At 40.6% G+C, this 21037-nt stretch overlaps 1 protein-coding gene across 2 annotated transcripts in view; it reads left to right on the top strand.

The window, feature by feature from the left end:
- Window positions 1–21037, top strand: part of dpp6a (dipeptidyl-peptidase 6a) — a 204070-nt gene that overhangs the window by 129156 nt on the left and 53877 nt on the right. For both annotated transcript variants that reach the window (XM_087170689.1, XM_023395064.2), the window contains one exon: window positions 10553–10667. In XM_087170689.1, the coding sequence (XP_087026815.1) occupies window positions 10553–10667 (115 nt within the window). The remainder of the gene's footprint in view (window positions 1–10552; window positions 10668–21037) is intronic.

Raw genomic sequence — 21037 nt, 5'->3', positions numbered from 1 at the left:
GTGACTCAGATGACTTTCTTAGTTAGTTTGCAGCTGGAGTGGTTCCAATCAAAATGCTTTACAGGCTGCTTGATAATGTCAAGTAAGTCTGAGGTGCAAACATGCATCTCATAAAAAATGAATTTGGTGCTGGTTTGTTTGGTTGTAAATACTGAGACTGTCCTCATCAAGAAAAAGTCATTTTTTTCAGGCAAGCAGCACATTGTGACCTTGACTTTTCTTCTTGAACAGCTGTAAAACATATAAAGCCTACCATACACACACACATACACTCCATCTCGTACAGTTTTTTTTCTCAAGGATTTAGTCAAGACTGGGAATCTTGCACGGTCACTATTTGCAAGACTAGATTCCTTTAAGTTTATTTCCCATCATGCTCCTGGTGGAAATTTACAGGATTTTTTTTATTTATTTTTTTTTTTTTTGCTCTTTAAAATTTTATTATTGTTGAAAATTAAATGAATATTTTTGTGATGGTCATATGGGTTTTGACAGGTGCTTGCAGACTACCTTATTTGTTGTTTAGGGATGAGATTTATATTATTGTTTGTGTCGTAGTTTTTATTGCTGATTTCAATTTTGATTTTTTTGTTATTTATTTTTGGTATCTACTTTGCTTATTTATTAATTTCATTTTGTCTCCATTTGACAGAGGAGACAGACAAGAATCATGGGTACAGAGAGAAGGAGATCACATGCAACAAACACTCCCTGCCAGAATTAAACCAGGAAAGCTACCGCACTTTCATTTAGTAATTTCTGGGCGGGATCCATTCTTTAGAAGCTGGTCATTTATGTGTCCAGTCCTCACTGGATAATTGATGAACCCTCAGCCATCCTGTGGTGCATACATGTAGATTGAACGAGTGAGCGTTAGTTTTTCACGTTGGGTTCTTGTGGTTTCTTTTGTTTTGTTTTTTGAGCACCCACTCGACTGCTGCGGCAGCCACGGCACATTCTTTGTACAACTTAGCTGAAGTTGACAGAAAAAATTACAGAACATTAAATTGTGTGTTACATTCTGTGTCAATAGGAATTAATGAATATATGACTTGCAGTCGGCAGCCCGGCCAAACAGAGAAAAAAATAACGAGCTGATCTGACTGTGAGGCAGGTTCTCCTCTAAGTGTTAGATTAACTCTGCAGAATGGTGACTTGTGCAAACAAAAGCCTTTTACACATATTTAATGTAACTTAAGGTTTCTAAAGTCTATTGAGACTGAAAGAACTGTGGAAGTAATACTATTGACTTGAGCTCCACGGCTTATTTTAGACGTTGTCACTGACAGAGGTCTGCGACCTGCCAGTCGGGTCAGTACATCACACATTTGCACACAAAGGTACGGCTTCAGATACTTGGCTAATGATGTGCCGGAAGATTTCCCGGTGAATAGACATCTGTTATTAAAGCAGCAGAAACGTAACACTCAGAAGAATGACCACACAGCTCCTTCATTTATTGCCTGCAGCATAGTCTAAGCAGATCTTCGCCTCCACTAGAAGTAATTTATCTCCGGTGTGTATTCGTGGCACTGGTGAGGTATAGAGATGAAGGTAAATCTTTGATTCAGCTGAGCCACTGTAACATTTTTCTGGATACATTTTTGCCTCCCTTGACAGACGCGTCGACACACACACACACCCACACACACCCACACACACACACACACACACACACACACACACACACACACACTGCCACAGGAGAAGTGATGAAATGAGGAGAAACTCTGCCTTGTACTCTGAATTGTTCTTGTTTCCTAAAGAAGACTTGTGTGTTGAGACTGACAAAATAGGAGAAAAAAAACAAAAAATAAAACATTTGCCTTCATGCATTATACATGAGAGGCAAGCAGGAAACTCTTTTCTCTTATGTGTGCGTGTGCATGTGCGTGCGTGCGTGCGCCTCATCACTTGTTTAGCCATGTCATGATGCATGTTCACCAAGCAGAGAAGCTGTAACTGTTGGGGGACGCTCACATATGAAAACCCTAATCAATCTTGCTGTTTCCATAGTGACAAGGGAAAATAATACAGAGTAGATGTTTAATTGCCTCTACAGAATGTGCACTTACATGTAAATGGGCATTTCGTCTGAGGCTGCAGCAGGAAATCATATGTGAAGTACATATATTGTTAGTTGTGGGGCTGGTGATGCACTCCTGGGTTTTGTTGGGTCGTTGTGCATCAGATTCAGGTTCAGGAGGCCTTTTCATCACATGCAAATCATGCCAGCGTGTGCATTGTGCATCACAAGAAACATTCCCACAGGTTCATTTCCACCTTGTTACAGCGGCTCGGTGCCATACACACTGACTCATCTGGCACAGGCAGTGGGTAGTCTGTGTTATTGTACGGAGATGTGATTTAGTGCAAACTCTGCAGAGAGAGGTCAGCTGGCGGTGGTGCCCTCCTAGCATCTCTCTAATGGACTGGAAGAGATTCACTCGCAAATCAAACAAACGAGGCAGAAGACACTCAAGAACAACACGTACACACACACACACACACACACACACACACACATACACACACGTTGACCAGCTGAAAATTAGTTCTCCTGTTGCGAGTAACAAACAAGACAGCTTGTTTATGTACAGCCGCTATCGCCGCGCCTCGTTGTATGACAACAACAAGATTGTTCAAATGGGATTGGATGCATTCGCGTGGCATTGATGTTCTCTGACCTGTGAAGCACTGAGCTCTGGAAACGGGCATTTGATGTGGAGTCCTTTCTTTCTTTCAAAAGTCTGATCAAGAAAAAGGCATGAAAAAAAAAAAACAGAATCCATGTGTACTTAAAACCACTTAAAAAATAGCAGAGGATTTGGATTTGAGATTAATCTGTTCATATTTTTGCAGAAATGAAGTCCATTTGAGGCGGATGAAAGAAGCGGGGATTCAGAATCCCTCTATTTGAGGATTAGAATCACATCTTTGCACCGTTAAAATGGGCAGAAATGACACCTTTTTACTGCTTTATTCATGTGGAGATGGATATTATAGTGTGAAATTCAATGCAGTAATTAAAACTATAGTCATCAGGCTCAAACATCATGAATATTTATGAAATGTCTTTTATAAAAAACAACTATCAAAAAAATATTACATATATGTATCTGTCTCTTTTTAATGTACAGTAATCTACACTTAATTCAGCAGCAGAGTTTTGCTTGTTTTAAATAACTTTAGTGTTTTTTATTTTTAATGTGTCTCTCAAACCTCGTGTCACATCGTTCATCCTTCAGCTGCTCCCTCATTTGAAGTATATATATGAAGGATAAAAGTGGCGACTTAAATGCTTAATGATAAACGTGTCCCGGCGGCGGCGGCGGCTATCAGCTCCTGCTGCGACCCGCTGCTTCAGACAGCATCAGACCTTTTCCCGTGCTGAGGGTTGTTTCTCCGAATCGTTTGATGATGATTCGCACCTGTTGTTGAACGGTCTGTCGTCCCCCCCCCCCCCCCCCCGAGGTTAAAGGTTTGATCCACTTCATTGCCAGCTTGTGTCTGTGAAGTGTCAGCGAGCGAGCCCTGCACACCTCCGGCTGCTTGTCTGGGTCCCTCTCTGTAAATGCATGAATTAAAAGTATTTCATATCAAAGTTAAATGCTGTTTGACTCATTTCATCCTGTTGCTATAGTGCATTTGCTGCAGTCTGTTGTTAGTAGTATTCCCTCTCTGCATCCTTTCTATAGGTTCTCAGTATCTCCTTTCCTCTGCATCGCTAATAGCATTGCGTCATCAGTGTATTAAGGTGCATGCCTAATGACAATGTGGTATTTTTGGCAACACTATTAACTTTCTGCATTGTATAATTAAACAGATGAAAATATGCGTGAAAGTGCAGAAGATATGCACACACACACACACACACACACACACACACACACACACACACACAGGCCCTTAGATGACAGACACCCTGCATGCTGTAAAGCTTTAGTGTGTTCATTGAGGATCTGAATTAATGACCTGTACCATCTCTAATGCTGGAGCCTGGAGGCATTATCATTTTATCTAGTGGGAGAATACATGGAGCCCACACATGCGCACAAGATGTTATAGTTTAACGTATTAAAGCACCAAAAGGAGATGGGCCAAGGCTTCATCTCGGGTTTAGCATCCCATAAATCTATCATTAATGGAGCAGTTACTCACGTGGTACAGCCTTTCCCATGGCCAAAATCTCTCTTTTCACTCAGACTTCAATTTGTTTTGCTTTTGTTTTGCCATCATGTCAGTTCATTTTGAAATAGTACAAGTTAAAATGGATTTGTAATGCACAATTCCATGTAGATAAAGAAACAAAACACACACACAAAAAAAAGGAAGATTGGTGTTGTTGTTGTAAACCTCAAATCAGAAGCCTGGCTGTTACAGGCTTTACTGCCATATTTAGAACAAGCTGTGGGAATTTGAAGTTGATAGCAGCCGTGTGATCAACTCCGGTGGTGCTGCAGTGTGGCGCAACAGTGCAACATGACTTCACGCATGTTTCCACGTAGGTCGCGGTGCAAACAGCACGTCAGCAGAGCAGCAGCAGCTTCGGTCGTCTGTTTGGGTCTATGTAGGATGCGTTCAGGCACAGTGCCAAGCGTAGGTCACCAGCGTTTTAGCAGCACTCAGAACCCAACGCTCAATAACTACAGCTAAGTAAAATGAAAGGGAATAAACTTTCGACCCAAAGTGAAAGGTAATGTTGAAAGTTATTGTAAATAGCAGTAAAGCAGCCAAAAGAAAACAGAACATAGTGATCCTTATATTGTTGTTTGGAGAGGTTTGGATATAAAGATAGAGGTTTTTGGACACGTGCTTACCCAAATTGATATTCCCTCATTTTATGGTTGTTACTATCTCCAAGAGATTATTTCTTGTTAAAAAAAGAAAAGAAAAAGATATTATTCCTTAAAAAATTTAAATTATGTTTTAGTCATTTTGGAGATGTACACAGTTTACTAATTGTCTTGCAAAATGTCACTTTTTACATGTATATATATATATATACATATACGTGTGTGTGTGTGTGTATATATCAAGCTGAAATTTGGAACCAGGACTTTTTTTTTGTTTGTTTTTTTGTCATTAAAACTTTTATTCATTTAACATGACTTTAAATTGACTTAAAATTCAAAATTCAGTAGGTGAAAAAATGAAGTGTGTTTTTGTTGTTTTAAGTGTGTGTGTGTGGGGTCAGAGATGAAGCTTTCAACCAGAGTAGGCAGTTTTCATCCTGGTGTTTGTGATACTTTTTAAACTCAATTCTCAAATCAGTGTTTGTGAAGTGGATTATTTTTGTTGGTCCTTGTTGAGACAACAGCTGCTGCATTTTTTTAACAAGTGAGCGAAAAGGACATTGCAGTAATTCATCCTGCTGATGACAAATTTACAGACAAGTGTTTATGAAGAGAAAGCACAACATTTGTTTAAAAGCTCCCTGCTGCTGGTGTGTGGATAGAACTTCAACATGAATAACAACTCGTAGATTCTCGACCTGGTCAGTGGTGCTGAAGGACCGCACGACAGAAAGCCCCGCCGCCTCTGAGCCTTGATTCCAACACCGGGGTTCAAAGGAGATAAAAGCCAAGTGCACTGCAGATCTAAGAGTTCTCGTGCTTGTTGCGACTTTTGTAGTTGTGTACTTTGAAAGAAACATTGGCGTAGTGTCAAGTCTTACACTCCCAGGGCCAAATCAACACTGATGATGCCTGTGCTTGCTCCGCAGATTTAAACATGACAGCTGCTGAGAAACTAGAAAACACCAGGATCTTGTTTTTATTCGAGTTTGGGCCTGGATCCATCTACACTGTCCCATACTTTTTTCTTGTTTTTTCTGTCATGTTTTGGTCACGCTTCAAGATGCCCTGTCAGTGAATTCTCCTCCAGCCTTCTGTGTTATTTATTTACTGCTGCTGCAAGACTCTGATGTCTGTCTCCTCTTGCTTTGTTTTATACCTCGTCTCTCTTCCGCCATCGTCACTTGTAATCACCCTGTCATTTACTGCAGTGCATAAGGTCTAGCTAATTTGTCCAATCATTATTATAATTACAGATGACAGAGGCATGATTGGGAAGGTTAGGGAAGGTTTTCAGTCTGTGTCTGCACCCTTTACCCAGGCTGAATAAGTGATCTTTCTCTCGGAGCCTAGTCAGGAAAGAAGTGACTCAAATCCCTGGTGGGGGGGTGGGGGGGTTTCTGTCCTGTTTCTGTCCTCTTTTTTTTTTTGATGGTTAAATTGTTGGGTGTCCTCATGCTCAACCCCCGGCAAAGGTATGGATCCTCTCAAGGATGCTGCTCATTCTCTTCCGAGAGGGAGCTTCGGAGAATTCTTATGTTTTTGGATAGTTTCTGAGTGTCAATATGTTCCCACAGAGATGTTGATCTATATGGAAATGCTGTTTGACATTGACTTTTTAGTCAGTGTAACGAGGTGATAGAGCTTTCAGCGTGCCGGATATTACTGTAGCAGAACGTGGAGAGGAAGTAAGGGAAGCAATTTCAGCTGCAGCTCCTGTCCACTGTTTGTTGTGTCTGTCGGCTCGCTCTGGCAGAGCTGAGCATTTACTGGGACAGTCCACTGAACTCTCCTACTACCTATTTCCTCCAGACAGGTGAGAGCTGAGAGCATGGACTTTTCTTGTCTCTCTTGTCTGTCTAGCAAAGTAGAAAGGTCACTAATTTTTGATAAAAAAAAAAAAAAAAGTTTTTCCTCCCCCCACCGACGCTCCGAAAAAGGTTGACTGAATTTGAAGATAAATTTGCCAGCTGGAAATGAGTTGTTGGTCCGAGTTACACTGCGTGATTTGATGCCTCACTGAGCACCTGCGTCGCTTCTTGTATAACACATAATGGAACAAAATTGCGCGGACGTTTTGATGAGACCTTTACCGTTACCAAAATCGCTTTTGCTGCACAGCGTGTCATGCTGAAATCCCAACGAGCAAGAGGTTTGCTTTAGTTTAGGTCTGTGTACAGTCTGCATTTCTGAAAGTGCACACACACACACACACACACACACACACACACACACAGATAAGATTGTTGAATTTAAGACGCTGTGATGGAATCACGCCCAGCCTTAGATTGCGTTATCTACAGTGCAGAGCCATTTGCATAGAACACATCATAAACAGTCATTGCTCAGCATTGCGTGAGGATTTCCGTCTTCTCTTTTATTGTGCTTTACACAGATTGAGCACCCCCATTATTGCACGTAAGCAGTTGCTCTCTATAGAGTGTTTTTTCTGCCACCATCTTCCATTCTGTGAATCCCACTCAGTCACATAGTGCATCAACAACAACAATCAGCAGCGGGCTTCATACCACTCTCATGAAAATCTCCAGAAGGATTTGCAGTTCTGCTGGGGGAAAAAAAAGAAAATATAATAAGAAAGATTTTTTTCCACAGTGATGCTTCAGCACAGAATCGGAGAAAACAAATCACATTGTAGACTGTCGCCCTATCGCCCACATCATTGTGTTTTGTCAGTGGATCTGTTATAGATCTGTTCATTTGTGCAAAACTCCAACCCTGTCACTTCTTTCATATTAGAGCTTCAGCTGCTCAATTTGATTCTGGACCCATAAGAAAGTTTACTTATTGTTGAGCTTTAGTAGAGTAAAAAGCATATTTTGTTGTCACTCTGCCATGGCCTATTTATCATTTACCAAGAGTAAAGTTTGTGATCATTATCAAGCCAGTGTCTGTCTATACAAGGATGCCTAGTTTATTGTCTGGATCCACGGCTCTGGTAGTAAAAGATCCTTTTAATTTTCTGCATAGAAAAATGTCAGGTGACTCACCAGTTATCAGCTCGACAGGAAGCTCTCGCGTCTGAATCTATACTGAACAGCTGTTGGAAAAAATATGTGGTTCTTTGATAAGAAGTCAAAGGCAGACAAACCTGTGTACATGAGACATTAAAGAGGGAAGTTAAGACTCCCATGGAGCATTTCAGCAAGAAGAATCCAGTTTTTTATGCTGTATCCTCTGATAAAAACCTTGCAAAAAATCTGGATAAATCATTATATTCACCCCTCAGCCTACAAACGGAATAGACCTATTTCAGCAACATGTGAATGTCTTGTGGTGTCCTTCCTTGTGGCTGTTGAAGCTCTATAATATGGCCATACAGCTGACTAACTGGTTCCTGTTTTAATGAATGTGGGTAATGGGCAGTCTAGTAAATAGCCCTGATTACTCTTATCTGCGGGCTAATGATGTCTTGGGCTATTTTCAATTAAGGTGGAAGCGAGGTCACAAAAAGGTTTGCTTCATAGCTCAGCCATTCAGCTTCATTAAAGCCTTAGCATGTATTCATTAACGCCCCTGCCACAGGTCCCCGAAGCACATGCTCTGCCTCGCTCCTTTTATCCTCCATAAACTAATTAAGAACTTATTAATCCTCCACTAACAGTTTGGGCTTTGGACCCTTTCTGCAGAGTCCCTCTTGATTGTGGTTCTGGCGCTGGTTTATCCATGTGCTCGCCAGAACAGTCAGAGCTGAGGTGGGAAACTTCCAGGGATGCTTTGTCTGTAAAGACACGCATTAAGCCATGGCTTTTTTTTTTTTTTCACTGGCTGCTTTATTAGCTGAAATGCTTCAACTGCGTCACCAGAATATAAGATTAGAATGATCTAATAAGAGGTGCACAATCGCTGACTGGGGGAGGAAATTAAGTTCTGAACTGAACTCACTGTCATGTTCATGAAACCAGTTTGAGATAACTTTGGCTTTGTGAGACCATGCTGGGAGTAAACATGAGAAGATGGTAAATTGTAAAGTAAAGCACACGTTCAGCAACAGGGTGTTTCTGTCTGCAGAGCTGTTGCTCACTGCTCACTTTTAGTTTTTCACACTTCTCTGAGCAAAACTCTAGAGACTGAAAATCCCAGGAGATCAGCGCTTTCAGAAATACTCCAAAACCAGTCTGGCACCAACAATCATGCCACAGCCAAAACCACTTTCTCCTTTCTAATGTATGGTTTGAATATTATCTGAAGCTCCTGAGCTGTAGCCTCCCTGCATGATCTTATTCACTGCACTGCTGCCACGTGATTGGCTGATTGGATAATTGCATGAATAAGCAGGTGTTCCTAATTAAAGAGCTTGGTGAGTGTATATGTGGTTGTGTCCTGTATGTTGTGGAGTGAATTTTAAGATTTAATGATTACTTTTAAATGTACAGTAATTAATTTTCTTTATACTGACACCAAATAGAATGTATTTATGTTAGGGAAAAGGTGTTTCTCAAAATGACCAACCCATGATACCTAGAGGTTGTTTTCAGCTACAGCAGGCAGCTGTTTTCAGTGAAAAAGTTCTGATAAACCGACAGTATGCTAGCTATCGACAAAAGCTAGAGAAGAAATATAACCACCTAGAAGCTAAAGACCTGGATGTTTTTCTCAGGACTTTGTGGAAGCGGCTATAGCAGCTAAAGAGCTGAGTAGAGTCAGTATTGGTCTAATATTGGAAATAGTTTGCTAACAGTTGTTTGCTAACACCTGGTAACTTAGGTGAGGGGCCTAGAGGTAGACTGCACGTGCTAACAAGCTAGCTAGATGTGCCTTTTCTCATGCGGTTGTTGTAAAACACCAAATTTAAAACTGCTAAATTAATTATTCATTATCATTAATATGATAACAACTAAAGAGGCTAGAGTTATTTAATTTTAGATAAAGAAAGATGCAGAACCTCAGCAGTAAATGTTGCTGTCAAATAGCTGTAAATTAAGGAGTGGAGTACATCTATAGCTCTAAACTGGAAGTTTGGAGGACATCCAGTCATCCATAGCTGCTGACTGGGCTGTCTTGTTACCATAATAATGTGCGAAAACTGTGTGCTCATTTAATTTTTTTTTTTGCTGAACCTAGCCACCTGCTGCACATCACCGTGTGTCAAATGCATATTCCCAGCACATTATTTGATTTGGGCATGAACATGGAGCTTAAAGCTGCTTTCCCCCTATTGTTCTCATGATATATCTTGCAGTAATACTTTGTCATAGCCATATTCATTCTTTAAAATACACTTTAACTGCAACAACTTAATTTGTTGTCAGACAAAAAAAACTAAAGAGCCTCAAGGTTGCTCATAACTCTCATAACTCTGACTCATTTTCCCAACTCCAAAGCTTCTCCCTGCTCTGTTGTCAAGTGTGCAATTCACCAACGTGTCGTGGGCTCCATTTTTATCTGTCACATTCGTTTGCGGATGATGGCCGCCTATGCTCGGCTCATTAAGAATTCTCCCCCTCCTCCTCCTGCTGCTGCTGGCATGTCTCCTTGAGAGCCGAGAGGCTGCGACTCTGGCTCACGTTTGTCCTTGACTGACACCTCCCATCTTTTTCTTCTCATGAGTTTGCCATTTATACTTCCTGTGATTTCTTTTGCTTCTTATTCATGTCCCACACATTGTTCTTTTCAATTTTTCTGTCATTTTGACCTCATTTCTTCTCCACAAATTGTGCTCTGATTCCCTCTCACGATAGTCTTTTTACTGTTTCTGACCATGTCTTTTCTCTCCTCCTCTCTGTCTCTCTCTGTAGGAGCTGGTGGGCAGTAACCCTCCGCAGAGGAACTGGAAGGGAATAGCGATCGCCCTTCTTGTCATTCTGGTCATTTGCTCGCTGATCGTCACCTCCGTCATCCTGTTGACACCAGGTACACGGCGCAGGATCGGCGGGAGGGGGGGGAGGGGAGGGAGGGACCACAACATCATACACCACATATCGCTCTGTTTACACAGCTATTATTATGCACAGACATGCCCATTAGCTTTCATTATCAATCTCACCAAAAACAATGCAAAGAATAATGTGTATGAGTGTGTGTGTGTGTGTGTGTGTCCTTGTGTGTGGTCCATGCTCTCATGCAATATTTGCAGTGTCACCCACAGTAATGTCACAGTTAACTTCCACATGGGCACTCCTGCCGTAACGACCACATTTAGTGAAGGTCAGTAAACATCATTGAAGTCAGCTTGCGCAACATTGCTTTCTTCATAAATGCAGTCCCCATCTGTCTCCCTCACTTAGTCCCTCTCTTCCTTGTTCACACACATTTTGGACTTCTGCATTTTCCTTTGTTATTTTAAGGCGTCTGAGTTTTAATCTCAGAGTGACCTTCAGGCTTTCTGTTTGCAGATTCACATGAAAGTTTAATCAATAGGTCATCTGTTTAGAGGTCCTTGATGTGGTTTTATGCGCTGTCAGAGCCAAATCAGTCAATGCGCCTAGAAATGTGTGTGCACTGTAATTCAGTGACAAAGACAGTAATCACTGCGCCTTGTTTATGATTTCCTGTCGCAGACAATTACATGTAATGTTAGCTAAGATGCCAGGGCGTGGTGGGGAAGACGGGTCAGCGATTATAACAGAAATTCAAGGTTGTGTTTTTCTACATAATCCTGAGAGATTTAGACAGGTGTCAGAGCAAAAATACCACCGGCAAAGACCTTAGTGCAGTAGCAGGTGTCAAAGCAGCAAGGCCTAAAACGCCTTGTCACCTCCCGGCTGTGACCTGTTCCTGTTCCCGGGGTGTTTGTTATGGACTTGGATGAGCTTGAGCTGTTTAATGTGCCACTTCCAAACAAGGCGGGCCAGCGGGAGTCAGGCGGAAAGTGTAGACCGGGCAGGTGGTGTCTCCAGCTTGTACCTCGCGCTAATCTATCCCCTCCCTGCGTCAGCTCTGTGTGCTCAAGCAGAACTACTGTTCCGCACCGAGGCTCGACACAAGCCGGATCCTCGCTGCAACTCTGAGGTCTCCAGCAGACTGTCCGTTAAAGTGGAGTGTTTTTAGAGGATATTTGGTATTTTAGGGGCTTTTGGGATATTAAAATATGCTCTGACTGCACAAAATCCACTTCTGAAAGTTGCTGCGGATTAATTAGGTGTCTTGAGCAGCTGAGATGAGCTTCAGGATGCTGCAGCTCTATAAATCATTCCTCAAGGACAGTGGTTTGTTTGTGCAAAGACAGTTTATTTTACTCCGTCTTGGGGTTATCGTATTTGGGATGGACTGTTAATTGAATCCCTGGATTCAAGTCGAATATATTTTTTGTACTGTAAGTTCACCCTTAAATAATCCTGTGCCATTGTGTGTCTTGAATTTTAACTTGGACTTTAAGTTTTGAGTGATTATAATTTCTTTTCACAGAAATGAAGAACCTGAAATTTGTTAATAATTTGAATTTAACTTTCAGTGTTCCAGATTTCCTTCAACTAAGACACATTTGTTTGTGTACTTTTGGTCTGTAGTTTTGGTCTGTAGACCCCTCAGCTCCAATGAAAGGAAGTCTTAAGAAAATTCATTTAATCTCTTTCTTAATGATAGTAAAATGAGAAGATTGTTATCACTTTCATGTCCGTAAACTAAATATGAAGCTACCGGTTAGCTTAGCTTAGCATAAAGACTGGTAACAGGGGAAACAGCTAGCCCGGCCCTGTCTAAAAGTAACAGAATCCCCCAACCAGCATCCCTAAAGGTCACAAATGAACACGTTATATGTTGTGTGTTTAATATGTAGAAAAACTGAAGTGGCTCCTATAGCTGATTATTAATGCTCGTGGTCTGGGATCAGATTTTTGCAGCTCTGCACCGGACAAATCTGACACCCACTCCCATTTCATTTGAACTTCTCTTTCAAGATCAGTTTCTTTCCATTCCTCCCACAACTGCTTCACTTTTCATGCGTACAACGTGGTCAGACGGCACATTGTATGAACCCGTTGGTTTTAAGACATAATGGGTATTGAATCCCTCTGAGGAAAATGTACACAGTCGGAGCAATATTCACTTCGACAATGCTGTGGTTTGTCATAGCCTAGGTATTAAGATGACACGAAACCACAGAAAATGGCATTGTATTTCACAGGCTACTGATGATCATCTCCTGAGATACAGGCTGTGGCTTTCTGTTCTGTATTGCCCTAATGTCGTCTATTCCGGCTCCTGTCTGTGGAGAAATTGCTATCTCTGCCTCTTAAGAAGAATTCCTCCTTGTATGATTGTGAACAAAATAGTGAGTGTGTCGAGAAGGCCTTGATTCACCGGTACTGATATCACAACTACATTCTTACCACTGATTTATTTTTTTTTTTGTAGCTGAAAAATGCTGTATTATCAAAACCTCTGCTGTAGCTGCTGTAAATCAGGCCAAAACATCTTATCAGGGCAGTTTTGTTACTATGATTTTTAAATGTATTTGTTTTAAGAATGTTTTAGATCTTGAAACAGTTGATTTAAAATAAAATAAAAAAACCTTTGCACTTGCCTTTAAGAAATAAGACTTTAAGGGCTTAGTTACATACGAACATGAATGTTTTTGCAGTGCAAATGAGCCCAGGGGTGCAAGGTACATCAATAATGTTGTGTAACAGAGTTGAGGTGCTTTACGGAGGATTTTCCCATTAAAATGCTAACTACAGCAGCCACTCAGAATAACTTATTTTACTGAAATTACACTTCAAGGGCAAACATTTTGGGAACAAAGCCCCCACCACCACTCAGAGCTGCAAGCTGTAGCAACACAGCTTATGTGAGGAGTTATGAGATAGCGTGTTGTTTCCACTCAGTTAGGAGGGTTGGTTGATGGATGTTCCCCTGCCAGACAGGCCAGCCACTTTCTAACTGCTCCCGACAAACACTTTGCTCTCACACATGTGCACACACTTTCTCACACACACACACACACACACACACATGCACAGAGTCTCCTTTTCCCTCTCTGACAAACCTGCATCTGCTGTAACTGATAGCTCCATATTATTAAGAGGTTGCTCTGTTCTCTACATCAATACAACTGGGTCAGATGTTCACTATTGGCAACTGTGTATTCGTCACACTGAGGGATGTCAGGCTGACTGACAGAGTGACAGCTAACTGAGACGACTGTGGGAGGATCGCGCGCCACATTAATTTGGCGCAGCTAAATGCAAACACTCATAGAGTATCGCATTAAAGCAGCACTCAAGTTACTGGGTTACGCCGCCCTTATGGGGCAACCAAAAAACTGCGACTTTAGGGGTGTTCAACACTGGAACAGCATTTATACATAATTACCACCAGTTTAGATTCGTATTGTAATTATGATCACACTTGGGATATTAAAGATATAAAGATTTCCCATCGTCTGCATGTAGCTTCGACTCTGTGGCATCCCACCCACCTTTATTTCTGTATTGACAGACTGGGGCTTAGACTAGGTTTTAAAAATATTCAGGTCAATAGCCCCCCAATGCACCGTTCACCGCTCTGTTTATTGTTCAGTTATCATTTTTTTTTTATAAATACTGCCTCCCACCATGAAGGTGTAACTGCTGTTTGGTTCAAGGTCTTCTTCTTACTGTCAGCAATAAAAGTCTGGGGGAGAAATGAAGCCTTTATGTGTTTATTACTTTATTGCCCTTTTATGTAGTAAAAATTAAACATGTTGAGTCAAAAAATGCTGGAATCAGCTCATAAAATACTTTATAATACTTTAATTGTAAGCTCCCTGTAGGTCGCTACGACCCCAAATTCAATGACGGTAACCGTTGCCTCAACAGCTGAAGGCGAACTCACTCACTGGCCTCTGCTGGATTTGACTTATAGCTGCTTTAAAGGTCTCATATTTTACATTTTTCAGATGTTTAATTTGAAGTTTTGATATCCATAACAAGATATATTTGTGGTTTAAAGTAGTTTTACATCTCCTCTCTCAGGCTTTTCTCTGGAGCTCTAGCAACAGCAGGTTACTGAGCCAATCAGGAGAGAGGCGCAGAGTCTCTCCCCTGATTGGCTGACTTTTTTCTGAGTGATCCAAATTTCAGGTAAACATTGAGAGAAACCAAATCCTGGGAGGTTGGATGGTGTGTCCAGGTGGCCGGGGCTTGGGGCATGGCTGAGAGCGGGGAGCGCTTTGTTGTGACATCACAATGTTACAGAAGTCTTGACGGCTAATTTAAGGGTTCAGTTTCTGAATACAGGCTGTGTGCATTTCTCTGTAGACTGAGTGATTTGATACCCTCATGGTATTAATAGAAAACCTAACCTGCTTTATAATAAAAAAAGGCATGAAAATTTCATTTTATACAGTATGGGGCATTTAAGGACTCATCCAGGTTTCTGAAATAGGGATGTCATGTTTGCATTATGCTCGCAGAATTACCTACAAACTGATCAAAGTGTGGATACCAGTGTGTATGTCAATGTGCTCTTTGACACATCAAGTTCAAAGATATTTTGTTTTTTTTTAGGTTATATATAATACCTGCAAACCCAGACTATGAATAGACAGATTACCTTTTCTTCTGTAGTCAAGACTGCAGACTTGCTGTAGTTGAGTCAGTCACATAGAGACCCTCAGATTATCTTTCAAATTGCCAGGTTCAGTCTTGGATTGAAAGTCCCTCTGCCATTGCATTGTATGGAAAAGAGGTCGTGCCACATTAGCATATAAACTGCTCGTGTGAGTTGACCCTGCTTGGGGCTGACTGTTCCCTTTTTTTTTTTTTTTTCAAACTAATTCAAAGTTCTTGCCTGTGATCACAGCACTCTGTGAGGGGGAGATAAAGACATACTTAACTGCAAAAAATGGATTTGCCTTCAAGAGATTGCGTTATACGTCTATATATGTATAATATTTTTAAATGTAAACGCTCACATGTATAACTTCATCATTCCCCTGACTGTCTCCATGTTCAATCCATAAATCTGGCACTCTCGACTGATTATAAATTCAGTATTTATCCACTCTAAACCTCTCCATCTGATGGGAGGCTGCAACTTATGTGCACTATTAAGTTTCCCCGCAGCCTATACACAGTCTGGTGACTCTGATAATCACACTCAGAACTCAAGTGATGCACCGAGCAGATGCCTTCAAAGGTGTTTTTGTCCCCTGTGATAAAATCAGGGAAGAACTGAGGATCACTTGGTGTTCTTCCATCTGTTGGGCACAATATGCCACACACTCAGTGTGCACACACACACACAGCTGACATTTGGAGAATGATGCAAGTCATTGTTGCGTTCTTGTAATTTAAAAACACTTTGATTGGTGAACTCAAATTTTGTTTACTAGCTGGATTTTTATCACCTCTCCATGTGCCGAAGATCTAATATTGACTTGCACGGGATGATTGAGGGACTAGATTTACCAAAGCAAGGTGACATATCATCGCCATCACTCAAAGAAGATGGTGTATACTTACAGCTGATGCGAGGTAGAGCATCTTACATTAAAAAGCTCCTATTTTCAATTGTAACAACAGCCAGTGTTTTCTGTGGCAGCCAAACCCAGAGAGTAAACTCCTACTCTACCTACTGAAACAATTAGTGCTTTAATCTCTTTGCCCAGTCCCTCCAAACCTGGAGGTCAGAAGCCCCAGGAGAGGTTCTGAATCTTTTCTCTCTTCTCTCTTTTAATTTTTCTTCAGAAATAATTAATAGTTTTACCTTTTGCACTGTGATTTGTTTGTCTACTCAGATTAATTCCACTTTGGCATAAATTTAGATTTATTTTTTTCAACCCTGTTCATTTGTGTTTATATATTACCTTGTGTCACTTTTATATCTCCTTTTTATGTCTTAAGATATAACACTTCAAACTGCCTTGATGATGAAGGTGCGACACAAATAAACCTGCCCTGCCTCACTTCTTCAGGCTTCTAAGGACTATAGAGAAGAAACTGGCTGAAAAAAAGAACATGCACCCTGTGATGAGGGGTTTGCAAGTGACTATCCCCAGTGAATTCAAACGTTGATCAACAACTATGATAATCTGTTTATTTATTTATTTATTTATTTATTTATTTTTAGTTCCAGTTCCAGCTTCTAAAATGTGAGAATTCAGTGCTTTTCCCTGATTCGTGTGATTGCAAATTGAATTGGATTTTGGAATGATGGATAGATAAAATAAGCCATATAAAAATATATATAAAATACAAACTTATTCCCCATGATCTGCTATTAATATTGCAGAAACTCTTGAGACATCAGGCTGTCATTGGATTGTGGATATCGCTCTTTAGTGACGAGTGCAGACTCTTCTGATCACAACCAGTTGTTGAGATTGCTCATTGATCCAAAAGCTGACATTAAACTGTTTTTTTCCCCCAGCAGCGTTCAAAATGTGATGGTGTTGACATGACAAGAGAAAGATGTTTAGTGTCATTTTCTGTTCCCAGCCTCTGTCTGAACCTCCCCTTCTTCCATCCGCCTGCTCTTTAAAGATGATTTCTCCGACAGCTGAAACACGGGGATCAAAGCGTGTGTCACATTAAAATTAGCAGACGCGGTTACAGTTAGGCTTTGCTGAGGAGCTCTTAGCTGTGATGCTGTAACAGCTAGAAAAAGCTCCCCCCCCCCCCTTAATAGCACAGGTTTGTTTCTCCCTCTGCTGAGAGTGTGCCATTAACAGCACATGCTATTGATGTAGAGACATGGCAGGATCGTCTGTTGTTACTTGATCTGTCTTAGGCCAGAGCGGTTTGATATAAGTTGCATTTTTATAGCCTAACATTAACTATCTCTACCAACCATTTCTTGTACTTTGTGTTGAAGCACTAATTGCGAATGTTGGCATGCTAATAGCTAAGCTAAGAAGATAAACATTGTACACACTATACCTGCAACAAATCAGATGTTTGCATTGTCATTGTGAGCATGTTAACTCACTGATATTAGCATACAAGTACAGCCTCATAAAGCTCCTATATCTCATTACACACTTCACAAAACCCATTGTTTCTTATTGTTTGTCTTCCAGGTTTAAATGTCTTACTCTTCTTACTGTTAATATATTGTTCCCCACCTTAAATGAGTGATACCAGAGCTTGCAAGCACTGAAACGCATCATGTAAAATGCTTTAAAACGAGCCACATTTTCAGCCACATTACCAAGGCAATGATCCCACAAGTTGATCATACCTATAATAGATGTAATATGCCTACATGAAGTGAAACCACTGGATTCCTGAAAAGCAGCAAAAAACATTTCACCAGTCTGAGAACATATAGTGCAACATGATTTTATAAAAATGGTTAGCTGTGATGTAAATGCATGATATTGTGTTTCACCACCAGCTAAAATGTGCAAAACAGCATGATGGTCTTTTGATTGTTCAGCACCAGAGTTTCCTCTCACTACTGAACGGGCGAAGTGGCTCATTCGTCCGTAAGGATCTTCAAACTCGCCTAAAAGCATTTTCATTATTCTGGGTTTCAATAGGCAGTTTTAGGGTCACATTCTGGTCCACCCTCAGCTGCTCAGGCTTTTCAACCCTGGCACAATATCAGATTTTCACTACGCGTTTATCGTGGAAAAAATAATTCACGATAATGATGTTATCGCGATATCTATTATTATTTTGAAAAAAAAATGCTATCAGTCAAATTGATCTTTAACTTTGTTTATTGTATGTTTTGTCTCTTTTTTGACAAATGAAGTAGAAAAGTGAAAAGGAAACCAGATGAACTGATAAACAAAAGATCCACATAGCTGAACATCTGCCATCACCACATTATCACACATTAACACAATATTGACATTGCATTTTTTTGAATATCACAGTTATCGTCAGTCATGACAACCCCACTTGCAATATAACTGGTCAATGCATTTTTGCTTCTTTCACCAAATCAGATTGGTTATAGTTCATTTATTACAAAAAATTCTGTACATGACGGGTCTGTACCTCTTTCAGTAATTTATTTTATTAGGTAATTCTGAACTTATTTACATTTCTTTCTACTTCTATTTTTTTATATTAACGTTTTATTAGTGTTTTATGAATAATAGTAGTTTCAGTAGCAGTAGTGATGCCAGACATACATAAAATTGGCACATTAGTTAATCCTTTATTTAAACAGAGAGAACCCCGGGTAGTAAAAATGCAAAGTGTGAATCCGCAGGCATCATGAATGCAATTCAAACACGTTATTTACATACACACCAGGCAAATTAGTTCCATATTAAAGAAATTACCTATAATTGCCATTTATCTAAGTGCAGTGTTTTGAAAGAAAAAGTTTGCTTATGCAACTCATGGCCTTTGTAAGCAACATTTTATGTAACGGTAGAGAGGTGGGAGTTGCAGAAGTGCTTTTAATACTGAAAACAAATTGATCAATGCGTTTTGTCATCATGGTCATGGTCAGGGTCGATTCCTGTGCTTTCTCTGTCCTCTACTGCAGCGCTGCCGTCACTGTTTATCCTCTTTCATGGCTTGTAGCTGTAAAATATGTGTTTTATTTGGGGCTTTTTTGTTTGTAAAGACAATTTCAGAAGGAATGTAATAACTTATCACAGAAATACAGTGCATTCAGAAAATGTTTTTACCTTTTTCACATTTTGTCATGTTGCAGCCTTATGAAAAAGGAAAAAAAAAAACAACAAATTCTTCCCTCACCAGGCAGAACCCAATAATGAACGAGCAAAAAATGAATTTAAGAAATTTTTTAAAATTTATAAAAAAAGTAATAACTGAAATATCACATTGACATACGTATTCAGACCTTTTACTCAGCACTTAGTTGAAGAACCTTTGGCAGCATTTACAGCCTCGAGTCTTTTAGGGTATGATGTGACAAGCTTTACACAGCGGGAATTGGGGACATTCTTCTCTGCAGATCCTCTCGGGCTCTGTCAGCCACTTTCAGGTCTCTCCAGAGATGTTTGATTGGGTTCAAGTCAGGGCTTTGGCTGGGCCACTCAAGAAAATTGACAGAGTTTTCCCTAAGTCATTCCTGCATTCTCTTGGCTGTGAACCTTGGGGCCAGTCTGAGGAGCTGAGCTATCTGGACCAGGTTTTCATTAAGGATATCTTTGTACTTTAAGCTTTCCCTCAACCCCGACCTGTCTCCCTGTCCTTGCTGTTAAAAAACACCAACACACCATATGATGCTGCCACCTTCATTCTTCACCATTGGGATGGTATTGGGCATTTGATTAGCGCTACCTGGTTTCCTCCAGACATGATGCTTAAAACCGAGGCCAAACAGTTCAATGTTGGTTTCATCAGACCAGAGAATCTTGTTTCTCACAGTCTGAGAGTCCTTTAGGTGCCTTTTTTTTTTTGCGGACTCCAAAGTCAAGAGGTTTCCATCTGGCCACTCTACCATAAAGCCCAGATCAGAGGAGTCCTGCAGTGATGGTTGCCCTTCTAGATGTTTCTCCCATCTCCTCATAAGATCTCTAGAGCTCCGCCAGAGTGACCATCGGGTTCTTGGTCCCTTATCTCACCAAGTCACCCCTGATTGCTCAGTTTCACCGGGCAGCCAGTTCTAGGAAATAACCAGAACGGTTTTTCAGAACTGCGTCCATTTAAGAAGTATGGTTGCCACTCTGCTCTTGGGAAACCATTGTGTCCATCAGCTACCATGTCTTGTGAAAGCTTTATTTGCAGAAGATTGAAAACCCTCAAAGCATTTTTAAAGTCACTGTTAAAGCGAAACATCAGAGTGAGATTTGCTCTGACTGGAAAACAAAGCAGCTCGTGGTGTATTGCCTCTTTGCTTTTCATCCTCCCATAATGTGTATGGAGGTGAAATGAGTCATATTACAGAGCAGGGGATGATATGATGAGCATTGATGGATGAAATTAAGCTGAAATGAATTGCAGGATGCATCTGCTCTTAATATGCACGTCTGGTCTGATGATCAGAAGCCGCACTAGTCTTAATCAAAGGCCTGAGGGGAATTAAGACAATGCTCTGTTTTGTTATTTCACTTATGTTATTTATTTTGTTTATTTATTTATTTATTTATTCTCTATATCAGTTCTTTATTCTTTGAAAGGTGAAGTTGCAGACTGCAGGAAAAAGATGTTAAGATGCAGCTAGAGATGAGAATGTGTCAGGGAAACATTATATAGTCTCTCAGTTTTTGTTGAAAATCAGTCTTATCTTTGTTTGTTTTTTCTTTATGGCACCCAGTTTTATTTTTTGCCTCACGTAGAAGCCGCACAGTGGGGTCCAAAAGTCTGAGACACTTTCCTTTTCAAGTGAATGGGAAAGCGTCTCGGAAATCTTGAGCCTTTGGGTCTATGCTC

This window comes from Seriola lalandi, unplaced genomic scaffold, assembly GCF_002814215.2.
Source record: "Seriola lalandi dorsalis isolate HSWRI2012SDOR001 ecotype SW California unplaced genomic scaffold, Sedor1 jcf7180002054956, whole genome shotgun sequence".
NCBI lineage: Eukaryota > Metazoa > Chordata > Actinopteri > Carangiformes > Carangidae > Seriola > Seriola lalandi.
The sequence above is the reverse complement of the archived record's forward strand: the minus strand, read 5'-3'. Positions and strand labels throughout refer to the sequence as shown.